The 13,309-nt window shown below is 41.7% G+C and overlaps 1 protein-coding gene across 1 annotated transcript in view; it reads left to right on the top strand.

Moving 5' to 3' along the window:
* Nucleotides 1-13,309, top strand: part of ntrk3b (neurotrophic tyrosine kinase, receptor, type 3b) — a gene marked incomplete at both ends in the record, with an annotated part of 175,015 nt that overhangs the window by 89,078 nt on the left and 72,628 nt on the right. Inside the window, 3 exons of the mRNA XM_083969282.1 lie at nt 1,912-2,217; nt 8,327-8,382; nt 10,617-10,719. Of these exons, the coding sequence (XP_083825408.1) occupies nt 1,912-2,217; nt 8,327-8,382; nt 10,617-10,719 (465 nt within the window). The remainder of the gene's footprint in view (nt 1-1,911; nt 2,218-8,326; nt 8,383-10,616; nt 10,720-13,309) is intronic.

Here is a 13,309-nt window from a genome sequence, read left to right as displayed (position 1 = left end):
GCAATAGTGGTGGTAGGACAGTGTTGGTGTGTCAGTTCACTTGTAGTCCAGAATAGAATAACTGTTAATCGGTATTCAGCTTTGTTATCCAGTGAAACACTACCAGAAGAGTTGGAAACAGACTGACTCCTTATTTGACAGCATGGGGTTCACATTTGTGTTTTCTAGAGATAAATATTTATCTTGATGGGCATTAGTGTACTGCTGCAGTGAACCAGGTGGGAGACACAACTACACTACACTGCACAAAGCGCTTCTCCCAGCTGTAGACGGGTATTAATCACAGCTGATAAGTTGTGACTAGAAGTGTTTATTCTAATCTACAGATCACATATTTATTATGAAAACTGACTGATTATCTTTGGCTGAACAATCATGACTGTCCTACTTCTAACCTCTTCAGGATGAATGGTAAAGACACCAACTTTCATATCAGTGCCATCAACAGATCAAATTTCTAACATGTCCATTAGCCACTACTTTTTACAGGATTTTGAACCAGATACAGTACTTAACATTCCCATCATCCTCCCCTATAATGTTAAACTAAGAAGGTAAATGTCACACCTCCAAACGTGAGCCTCTCAACTTGTTCACCATTAGCATGTTGCAGTGTTGATGCAAACATGAAGATCCAAGCACTAAACATAATTACAGCCTGGCAGAACTGCTAACATGGCTGTGCAGATATTGAACATTTTCTAAGATAAAGCTGTTTAATCAAATCCCTCAAACAAACTAACCTACAGAAACCCTGGGCTGAGAATGGGAGTACTGGTGGGAGGCAAACAATAAAGCTTCCATATAGCCTGCTTTGTTTATTGTTCTTGCACTAATGGGAACTTGGAGGCGATAGGGTACAAATACAATCCACAGATAACGGATGGAGATAGTGGGCACCCAACAACAGATTTGTTGCCGCGGGGCTCCCAAACAAATTAATCTGACTATGCAAATCCCTCATTCAGTGATTGTAATCATCAAGTACTTTATATTTTTAATTAATAAATGACCATTAAGCAGCACACTGCATGCAACTAAAGGTGGGGAATTCATCGGGACAGCTGCAGGGCTGTCTGAATGACAACATAACCACACAAATACATCTCTGATCTAGTTATATAAATAGGATTTCTCACACATGCCTATAGAAAATGCCAGCTCCATTGAGACCCAGCAAGAGACAAAGCACTGGTGTATCATGAGTGTGTGTGTGTGTGTGTGTGCACTGTGGAGGTGGGTGGGTAGGTTTGGATGGGGGGGTGGCTGGTATGTAGAACAGACAGAGAGAGAAGGAGAGAGACTGCCAGGTAATACCATCTGCCAAATATTTCCTTTTGATGATGTAGCTGCAAGAGTGACTCATTGCAGAGACAAATCAGTGGATGAATTGTTTATGAAATGTATCTGATGTTATTAAAGTGATAAATTGCCTCTCAGCTTGGCGGTTTTGTGGATTCAGAGGTGTGTTTGCTGCATGTCAGGAAAGAGATTCTCTGCGTTTGTTTATGCAGAGGAGATTCCTCTGTCTATTTCCAGCAAAAGGAGTCCCTATCTGTTTGTTTTCCTCACCGTCCCGTGCACTGCTGCAATACATAACGGTGAGAGACTGATTGCCACGCCAAAGCGAAAAACCTAACTCCCAAATGTCATCAACTCACAGTTTAGTCAGCTGCAGCCTTTTTGAGATTATTCAGATAATTAGGAAAGGTTTTTAGTAGCCCAAGGAACCTTCTAGACACATAAAGGTCTTCAGCTTCAAATTGAGACAAATAAAAGGTTTTAAGATGATAGAGGAAAGGAAGGTGGTCAAAGAATGACTCGCCTGCATTCCCTCATGTTCTGAATACTTTAAAATTCATGCTCCGGTGTCTTTTAAATTATAACGTTTCTTTCAATCTCTCACTGCAGTTCCTCCAGTCATCCTGAGACTGGCTGAGCCTGAGCAGCGCCTCCACACCTGCATTGAGTTCACGGTTCGGGGTTACCCTCACCCAAAGCTCCGTTGGTTCTACAAGCAGAAGGAGATTCTCCAGAACGACTACATCCGAACTGAGATGGACTTCTACCAGGACTATCTGGAGGGCTGTCTGACTTTCCACAACCCCACACACATCAACAACGGCAACTACACTCTGGAGGCCAGCAACCCCCTGGGAACGGTCACCAAGACAGTGTATGGTCACTTCCTCATGGAACCAGGCATCATTGACGAAGGTGAGGGGAGCATTTCTGCTTGCCAGTTAGTCCCCAGCGTCAGATATAATGTACATCGGGGTAAAAGGTGATTTATACAAGGGGTTACTAAAACACTTATATTACCTGGATATCCCATTACTCACTGATTTCCACAGGAGGGCCAATTTTAACCAGCTGGAGTTCTTGTTTTCACTACCTGTTGTATGAATCAGGTTCTGCTCTAGTGGGAGCTTTTAGTTCTTATTAAAATCTCGCTTCACAGGTTGCAGGTTGTGGAGCTGATCCCTGTTGGCTGGATAACAGCCAGGGTTCATCCGCAGTTCAGTCAGGTAGATTGTTCGCCTGCAGTTCATCCTGAGTTCACAGGGAGGGGGGAATAAACCCACAAAGCTGGCAAATTCCTCCCTATGGTCAATATTCCAAGGTTAATACCTTATGTCAATTTATTGACATAGTGTGACTTTCTCTATCTTCTCTTTTGCAGACATAATGGTACTAGGTGAGTTACAAATTTTCAAATTCAAACTGATATGTTTTTTCTTTTTTTGGCTTGGTTTTTTAACTGCTTGTTGTTTGGTGTAATCCCACACACACAGACAAACACGTCACTAAATGGTCCATTATGGCTGTTAAAACAGTAATCATGGAGACAATGAACAGCAGTTAGCACAAAGCTTTGCTAAACATCCCGCGTGTAACTCTGTGCTTTCCTCAGGCCGTTGAGAGAGAGGGGACAGTATTCACCCTCCTGACTTGGATTACACCCCATAATCCAAGAGTTTCAAAATAACAACCTGGAGTCACTACCTGCTTTTTATGAGCTTGTTGGGGTGATGCTGAGTCTCTATGCTTTAATTCCTCACACAGGCTGGTCTGTGTCCATACTCATTTGAAAGCAGGGCAGCAGCCACTTATACTGGCTCATGGTTTTGTTCTCTTATACTTCAGATGATGCTTTGGTGATGCCCTGTTTTACCTACAGACCATACACTTGCATTGTGAGGCACTCTGAGAGCAGCAACATCCACAGAGGTTGACTCTGATAAAAGCTGCGAGTGGAAACCTGTTGGTCTGACAATAATGTTTGTGTTACTGCTATTTCTTGTTTTCAGATGTGCTTCTCTCGCCATGAAATGAAAAAAGTACCATGAAATAACTCTGTTTGCGCTTGTTGTCTCAGCCCTGTCCTTCAGTAGATGTTTTTCTACCTGTTGATTTTGTCAGCAGACTTACTAGTCAGCATGCTTAGTAACTTTTGAAACTATGACTCCCTAATTTCTGAAAGAAAGATGAAAGATAGACAAAAAAGAAGAAAACATGTATCCCTTTATAACATGCAGCCATCAATTTGGCAGCTGAAACGACAGAAGATAGTATCAGTTGAAGCTAATAAGGTAATATTAGCAAGCCATTACAGCTAACAGTATCTCCAAGAGTTGATTAAAAACGTCGACTTCAGCTGACCTTCGTAATGTTTCAAGCCAACACTTCAATATCTACCGGTACATACATGATGGCTTTACATGACATGACTCAAAACACAAAGTATAGTAGCCGGGAGGAAAAATATATGGATGCGTCTGTTATTTCTCTGTAGCATAAGCCTATTTCACCTCCCAGCTTACACACTCAGACAAGACAGACAGAGGTATTATGCTTTAATGTGGATGCTGGTGTTATATTTCAAAAATGACACATTTTTATTTTAACAAGAAAAAATGAGGATGAGGACAAAGCTCCTCAACTTTCCCCAAATGTGTTAAAAAGAAGACAGAGCTGCTAATAAAACGGCACCAAAAACCAGCTCCCACACAGCGCAGCAAATACACTGTTGCCCACTGTTTTTGTGACACATAGTTACCAAGGTGAAACCAATTAATGCTTGTGGACAGTATGCCATGGTGTCTTAACCCAGTGATCTCTGTCAGGGGTGGCCATACTCAATATTAATAATAATAACATTTATATAGCGCTTTTCTATTGAAACCCGATACCCAAAACGCATACAGAAACCATTATTCATTCATACCTCAAATACAAATACAGTCTTGTCTTGGTACTGGAGACACATTCGAAGAAACATCAAGCTCAGATCCATAATAAGAGCAAAATTTCGGAGGATATTTAGATGGATGACATGCGTACCAGCATGCGGTAAGGAATATTTTTCTAATATAAACCGTTTTCCAACTGCACACTGTTCCGAAGTCACGTTGCTGCTTTGACATTTTATTTACAGTTGCCATGACGACTGCTTAGCACATGGATGTGGCGGCAGTGGATGTTAGGACGTGCAAAAAATAAATACAAAATAAAAATGTTACGATGTGCACAGCTTTGATGTCATATCCGGGCCTTAATGTCAGTAAATGTGAGTAAAATACAGACTTCACTTATCCCGTGCAAATGCACTGCAAGAAACACAGACGTCCCCAGGTACTACTAATCCTGTGCGAATAGGGCTTAAGTGAGCACTTTTCCTTTGCCGAGAAAATCCATCCACCTCACAGGTATCAAGATGCTGATTAGACAGCATGAGTATTGCACAGGTGTGCCTTGGGCTTATGTGCAGTTTTACTGTATTGTATTGCAGGGTCAGAAAACCAGTCAGTATCTGGTGTGTCCACCATTTGCCTCACGCAGTGCAACACATCTCCTTCGCATAGAGTTGATCAGGTTGTTGATTGTGGCCTGTGGAGTGTTGGCCCACTCCTCTTCAATGGCTGTGCGAAGTTGCTGGATATTGGCAGGAACTGGAACATGCTGTCGCCGATCCAGAGCATCCCAAACACGCTCAATGGGTGACCTGTTCGGTGAGTACTGTATGCTGGCCATGCAAGAACTGGGATGTTTTCAGCTTCCAGGAATTGTGTACAGATCCTTGAGACATGGGCCCGGGCATGCAGTATCATGCTGCAACATGAGGTGATGGTCGTGGATGAATGGCACAACAAAGGGCCTCAGAATCTCATCACAGTAACCCTAACTCAACCCTAACCCCCCCACCACCACCAGCAAATGACATCAGCAAACCACTCACCCACATGACGCCATACGCGCTGTCTGCCATCTGCCCTATACAGTGAAGAGAACACCTCTCCAAAGTGCCAGGCGCCATCGAATGTGAGCATTTGCCCACTCAAGTCGGTTACAACGACGAACTGCAGTCAGGTTGAGACCCCGATGAGGACGACGAGCATGCAGATGAGCCTCCCTGATACATTATCTGACAGTTTGTGCAGAAATTCTTAGGTTATGCAAACCGATTGTTGCAGCAGCTGTCTGGGTCTCAGACGATCTTAGAGGTGAACATGCTGGATGTGGAGGTCCTGGGCTGGCGTGGTTACACGTGGTCTGATTGCATGTACTGCCAAATTCTCTGAAACGCCTTTGGAGATGCTTATGGTAGAAATATTAACATTCAATTCACGAGCAACAGCTCTGGTGGACATTCCTGCAGTCAGCACGCCAATTGCACACTCCCTCAAAACTTGTGACATGTGGCATTGTGCTGTGTGATAAAACTGCACATTTTAGAGTGGTCTTTTATTGTGGCCAGCCTAATGCACACCTGTGCAATAATCATGCTGTCTAATCATCTTATCTTGATATCTTGATATGCCACACCGACACCTGTGAGGTGGATGGATAATCTTGGCAAAGGAGAAGCGCTCACTAACACAGATCTAGACAGATTTGTGCAACAAAAAACAATATTTGAGAGAAATAGGTATTTTGTGTACATACTGTAGAAAACGTTTTAAACCTTTGAGTTCAGGTCATGAAAAATGGGATTCATATTTTTGTTCAGTGTTTATTCCAACTTTATAGGCAACAGTGTATTACACAGTGCATGTGTTTTTTTTGTAATTAACCTTTGAATGTAATCACACAAAAGAAAAAAGTATGAAATGCTTCTTGGAATTAATAATTATGAGTTACTACTGATACGATCACATATCAGACTTGTTGCACTGTAACTATAATTACCATTCAGGGTTCAAGAAACATGGAGCACATTTTTATTTTTGGATTGTAGTGTTTTTATTTGGGGAGTACAACGTGCAACAAAGACCCCTGGCATGGACGATGAACACAGCAGTCAAGTGCTGTGAGTCATAACATTCAGCTATTAGGACATGCCAGATATTTCTCATCCTGTTTATCGACAATTGTATCAGCAACTCAGGCAGCATACTGTAGGTGTGTTGTTTCTCTAACCTTTAACTAACCACTCTCATTGTAAACAAGCTAGTTCCCTTTTAGCTAGTGATGTGTGAATGTTTGTGAAGTGGTAAGTGCTGTCGTCTTGCAGCAGCCATGCTTTGGCCCACTCTCACACTGCATCGTAAATCTCCTGTGTGCAATGTGTGGCTCGGCCTCAGGCTGTTGTGACAGACTCACTGTTGACAGCTTAAACAAAGTGGGCTGGTCTGATCTTTGACCGTCATCACAGTCTTCTTCCATCTCCATATGAGGCCGTTCTTTCTAATAAGCCATGGATTATAAAGCTGCAGCACAGCCAGGCATAGAGATGAATGGATACTGACTGTGTTGGCGAGCTGCATCAGGCAGGCAACGACTTTATGTTGCCACACGTACACACATGCACACACTTAACAGAGTCGCGCAGTTTCTGGGAGCAAGGCAGGTAAGGGAGAGGTGTTGAAGTGATGAAAGTGTGAAACATGATCGCGGTGGTGTGTTACGGAGTCCAGCAGTCGAAGGGAGACTGACGGGTTGACTGATATCAATGCTGCTGAGGAGAGAGGAGGGTAGAGGGAGGAGAGGAAAGAAGGATGTGGGCAGGCATGTGTGTGTGTATGTGGGGGGGGGGGGGGGGGGGGGGGGGGGGGGTAGTTAGGACACACACTCTCACACACAGAGCGATTCACTTTAGTGTACTGTGTGAGTCTGAGCCAGTGGCAGCCAGTCTACCATGTGGCCATTAATTTGCCAACAATTAGTCTCTGATGTCCTGGCTGGAGGCCGTAGAGTGGAGTTTCCCTCACACCAGTTCGTTTCGTTCCATGGCCCTCGCTCTGTCCTCTTCTCCTTAAACTTCTCACACCTCTGCTCTGCCAAAACCTCTTGTTTGGAGAGGTGCATTTTAATATCAAGAAATTAGTCAGATTGGATTTTAAGACATTAACAGGGCTACTAGTGATGGTAGAGCTCTTCTACCCGACTTCAGTCAAAAATCTGTGTGAGATTTTTTCAGATGAAGATGTCAAGTTTGATTTGGTTCAGTGCCTTTTTCAGCTGATTTAATTTTACCTAATTTAGCATTTGGTGCTCAGGGCTGTATGATTTCTTTTCTGTTTTTTTTCTGATTGTGTTTAGCTCTCAAACGGCTTGTTTTCATTATTATGTGTTGTCGTGTGTGAACAAGCACGAGCATGCCTTTGTGCAATTATGATAAAATATATTTTCTGTCACTTACCTGAGTCTGGCAGAAACTCTGGATGGAGAATGTCAGGCCTTGGTAGGAACATTGTGACAGGTGCCAGACTGTATAGACCAAAAGCCTTTTATCTGCCTCTAACATTACAGTGCATATTATATTGTGTCAAGCTGCACAAAGTAGCAAGAAGGTATCATCTTTAATCTAATTTTAATACAATACAGAAAAACATGTGTATATTAAATACTCCAGAGTTTACCTAAGGGGGGAGACATGCAAGTAGCAGGAAAAAACAACAAAACCTATGTTAGAAAAACATGAATACACCCATTTGGGGTTTTTTCTTGAGATACTGAAAATAGGCTTTCAATTATATAGACTAAAGAGCACATCAGGTCACCTTATGCTAGCCTTTTAAGCTGTGCATTAACCCGTGTAAGTGTTATACTCATTTTGCATAAACAGGCTCATACCATAATGGCCTGAAAATATACCCCATATCAGTGTATCCACTGCGTTCTGTTCGTATACTGTATATTTTCCATAGCACAGTGGCACAGCACTCATTATCATAAGAAATCAGACAAAAATAAAGTATGAAACATTTTCAGTTTATTCCATAATTACTGTAATTTCATGTGAGAGGAAACCATTATGGGTTTATTCCTATTCACAATAACTGATGCCTGCTTTGTGTTTTGTTCTTGTTTTTTTATGTTGCAGTTACTTCAACGCCATCAGATGGTGAATCGGGCCGGCCAGATGAAGATACATTCGGGGTAAGTTTTTTCCTTAATGATGTTGATGAAACAGATGCTAAACATGTTGCCCCTGGACTCTGCAAAGAGCTGCTTTGTGTTTCAACGCAAAGCTTTAGTTGTCAAAGCCCCTTGTAGGGATTTGTACTGCACTGACATGCAGTGTGGAGGCACAAAGACTACAACACTCTAAACAATGTTCAAGTCATTTTTCAAAGCTGTATGTCTGGACACTAATAGTGTTGGTGATGGTAACACATTCATGCAGTGGCTGATGCTGTTTAGAAGCATTATGCAATATGCCCACTCTGTACACTCTTTGAAACCGCTGCTGGTGACTTAGACAGAGATGCTCACTACTGCAGTTAATGTTTTTTTTTTGTTTTGTTTTTTTGATGGTACGCATTTAACTGTGTCATAACAGGAGCAGCAAAGTGTAATTAGTAAGATTAATAATGGCTGCGGTCATTGAGGTGTGACAGTTCCAGTTCACTGACTACATGCAAGGTCCATCGGAAGCAATGGCTTACTGGGACAACCTAAAAGGGACTCAACCATTGTTAGTGACATCGATTACACCTGCGTGATTTTCCTGTTCTGACAAGTTAAAAAAACATGTTTAGCAGTAGCTTATGTTGTGCAGCAGCAGCCATATTGAATATTTAAAGATCCGTCAGTCGAGCTTACATGAGCTCAGTGAATCGGGTATACTGTAGGTCACTGTTTTTGGCTGTCCTTATGTTTACAAATGAGTTGTTTTAAAATGGGACTTTTGCAAAAGATGTTTGATATATATATGCACATGATGGCTAAAAACATGACATTGTCTGATAGCGCCCGGCGCCAGCTTACACACTGTGGGGAAACACTATACAACAGATGTGTTAATTATGAGAGTTTGTTCCTTTCTTTTTTTGACATAAATGCTCTATTTCTGTAGCATGTTTAGCTTAGCATGTGAAGAAGCAGTGTTAGAAAGAATTAACTCAGTTAAGAGCTTACACTTTTGCCTTTGTGGTGGTTGAAAAGGTAAAATAGAACATTTTCCTTTTTAGGATGCAAATGACCTCTGCCTGTTGCATGTCATTACAATTTGAGGAGAAATCAGAATTATTTGCTCTGCCTATAAACATTTTGACTTGTCACAGAAGGAAAGTCATGGCTCATTTTTCAAATGTCCCTGAAAGCCATGACAATGAAACACCATAACATTATGCTGCCACCAGATCACTTAAATGGAACTCAGTCATTTCTAAAGGTGCTTTAGGTTGTCTTTTTTGTTGTTGTTGCTATAACCAGGTAAGCATTAACAGTCCAGAAGAAAAGTTTGCATTAAATTTGATGCCTTTCCTCACCAAGAGCCGTCACCTGTGGTGGAAAGCAACACCACTGTTTTGCCTCTATTTCTATCTCTTACTGTATCAATAGCATGCTACTGACCCCAGTCTGAATGAACATACAGTCTGCCTTAAAGATGTAACACTTCTCTGAATTTTTAACCTTTTGTATTGCTAATAATGGCTGGAGGTCTAGGCAGTGACCATCACCACCACTCACTCCCTGTAAAATAAACACATTAAAAGAAATCATAGCCCCTTTAATGTTAACCTTTACGCCCGCACTGTTCCTGCCATAATAAGTTAAAAATGTTGTCTGTAAAAAATGAAGCTCTGTAGGGTTGCTGGGTGACCTTTCAGTGTCAATTTGATAAGTAAACAGTAACTTATTGGTTTATTAAATGTGGCTTAAAACATGAGAGCATCACATCCTGTTGGTGATGATGAGAAGCAAACTGTGCAGTATAAGCTAAAAATAAAACCATCTGTTAATATTTTTATTACTTACAGTAATTATTCTTACATGTCCAGATTAATACACTTTGGATCAGAAACACCTGTTTAACAATCAGCCTGATGAGCCTTTCAGATAAAGCCGCTTTTTCAGTATCACATCATACACGAGACTTTAAAGTAGCTACTGCACTTTTCCCCCAAACTGCACTGAGAGTAAATCTGGCTTTAGATGAGGATCACGTATAAATTACATTCTGTCATCTAGAATACATCACAACCAGACAGCTGTTAAACTATTTCCAGACTCCTGTAATCTATGAGAAAGCAGTAGTCACAGTACAGTGGATTAAAGTCTGATATGCAATATTTAAGGTGATCAAAATTTGGATGGAAAAAAAAAAAAAAGATGTGAACACACTTTGATTGCTGCTAGAGTCTGACACAGCATTTTGTTTCTCCCAGGTTTCCATCGCCGTTGGATTGGCAGGCTTCGCTTGCGTCCTCCTCCTTGTCCTTTTTGTTCTCATCAACAAATATGGCCGACGCTCTAAATTCGGTATGAAAGGTAAGATTACACAGATTATCTGACAGCAGCTAGGAAGACAGACAGCTTTGTTTTTTTTCCCTTTCTGCCAGTTGCGTCATTGTGCAGATTCCATTCCCCCCAGTTAATCTTCTCTTTTCTTAACCTTTGTTCACTAAAAAATGTACATATGCAGCTACTTGAGTAGTCCTACTTTTTTACTGCATGCTTACTGAACCACTGCTTTAGTCTTATTCTCAAGAGATTCGTCTCCCTTTTTTTCTCACATATCTTGCACGTGGTTGAATCCTGCCAAAGGCCATATACTTGCAGTCATGCATACACATGCATGCACATACAGTATATAGACACTTAGATCAATACTCAAGGACAGCATGCATGCAAACGAAGTCTGTGCACTGTACACACACCTCATGAGTAGTCTGCTGTGTAGAGCGATTGCAGAGGGGATCCTGAATTAATTAGTGGACTAGGCACTGTCGATCATGCTGAGGAATTCAATAGGATTAATATGGCTTTTGTGCATGCTGAGCTTTCATTTTGGGTCAGCTCCAGGTTTTGCTTATATTTGTTGCGTCGGCGTTGTGGAAGAGAAAAAAGCGGTTGAAGCACTGATCTAGGAACAGAGAGCTGAGCAAAGAGGAGAGGACAGTGAGTGGCTCACTTCCTGTGGCTCAGGTTCAAGTGTGGGTGGCAAACAGGCACAAAACATATATCCTCTGTTTGTTTCTCTCAGCTTCTAGCTCATTGTTCTCTTTAATAAAATATGTTTTAATATTATGTCTCTGTGACCAATCACCTCTGACCATGTTGCATGGTATAAAGTAGCATTAGCTCCTGCCACCTCTTAATTAGCTACTTTACAGGATTAGACTTTGATACTTACCTCAGCAGAGAACTCTTATTTAGGGGTTGGCAATTAACCTATTGCACTGGTCTAAAGCTGGCTCTAATCAACAATGAGTCTAATAGTTAATGAGGCTGTACAGACAGGTTTGTAGTGTCATGAGGAGTCATATGAATTTAAGCTTTACTAACAAACTGATGCACAAACAAAATCCTGATTTAAAAAAAAGAAAGATGATTAAAAGCAAGATGTTGCAAACAGGAGATCACATGCAGAACAGAAGGCAGATTAACCCTGTGTGTTTATATATGAGAGGATTTAATTGGTGTCACAGCTGTTTGCTAATGATACTTCTTTACTGTATCATACATAGTGATGTATGAGCACCATTATCAGGAAGATGCCAGAGCACAAGTTTTTCACCCAAGTATTTTAATATCTACATCACCCTGCCGAAACAGTGAGTTGTTTTTGTTATTTTTATGTAGTTCACAGTCCAGTAAATGGAGCAGCAGAAAATCAATATGATTCTGGGTGTAAAACTCAGGAACCAGGAATCTGTGTTAGAGCACTGCCTTAATTTTACACTCCCTATCATATAAAGGAGGCGCTGCTTCATAGTGCTGGCAGCAGTGAGAGCTTAGCATGTTTTAATGCTCACAGCACTGGCTGTTACTGTAGGAGTCAACCCTCAGCAGAAGGGTGCTTCAAATGCAGTTTCAGTGCTCTCCAAGTAGGAGCAGTGAAGAAGGTAATTTATCTCCGTGATGGCAAGGTCCAAAGTTCTCTTGGACACTGTAGGCCGTTTTTTAAAAATTGCATTGCAGGGCTATCTCAGCGAAGAGGGTGCGGTTCTCCAGCAACACTCACTGCTCCATACAATACATTAAGATTACCTGCTTGGCTCAAGGACACCTCAGCGTTTGAATGAGTCAGAGACTGAAAAAGCATTTTTCATACAGTCTGCTCAGAGTGGTTCAAGATTAGCCGCTTGTCATGGTAACTAGTTGTTGTATGAATTACTGTAATAACACAGGAAAAAGAAGCATGCAGGAGGTTGAGGAAATCCTCAGGTTGAGCTGTTATCAGTGCTGGTAATTCTAGCTTTTTCCCCCGTTTTTACATAAAGGTCAGTCTTGTGTGGAGGATTTACTGCAGCTTATAGTGTGCAGGATGAAAATCCAATACCGTATCTGGCATGTTCCACCTCATTGCTGCCCTAATGCTTAGCTCTATATCTTCATGTGGTGATTAACAAATAAGAGGGATCAGAAATTGTGCTTCAATGTTTGCTCATCTTGTTTTCCATCCAGCCTTAGTTTGGATCGCCAGACTGTAGGTGTACGTGATCCAGACACCTCCTTCTCCACTGTTAGTCACTGAGTGATTGAAAGGATAGAAGAAAGGTGATGTCAGTGTGGACTCTTTGAAGACCCCCTGCTGTTCTGGATAGAGGGCTGATTTGTCCCCTTATATGTGTGTGTGTGAGAGAGAGAGGGAGTAAGTGTGTGTGTTTTCTCCTCCCACTCTTGGAGAATCAGCTGGAAGGCCTGAAGAAGTCATTACCTTTGGATGGAGCCATAATGGATTTTCGCTCCACTAAATCACTGTGGCTCTTTTGGTTGTTGGAGTTTGATCACCGACCGTTTCTGGGCATCCAATAAAAAATTCTGTTTTTATTTTTTTCAGTTTTGTGGCTGGAGTGTGTGTGTGTGTGTGTGTGTGTGTGTGTGTGTGTGTGTGTGTGTGTGTGTGTGTGTGTGT

The sequence above is a fragment of the Trachurus trachurus genome (genome assembly GCF_905171665.1).
Source record: "Trachurus trachurus genome assembly, chromosome: 3".
Classification (NCBI taxonomy): Eukaryota; Metazoa; Chordata; class Actinopteri; order Carangiformes; family Carangidae; genus Trachurus; species Trachurus trachurus.
The sequence above is the reverse complement of the archived record's forward strand: the minus strand, read 5'-3'. Positions and strand labels throughout refer to the sequence as shown.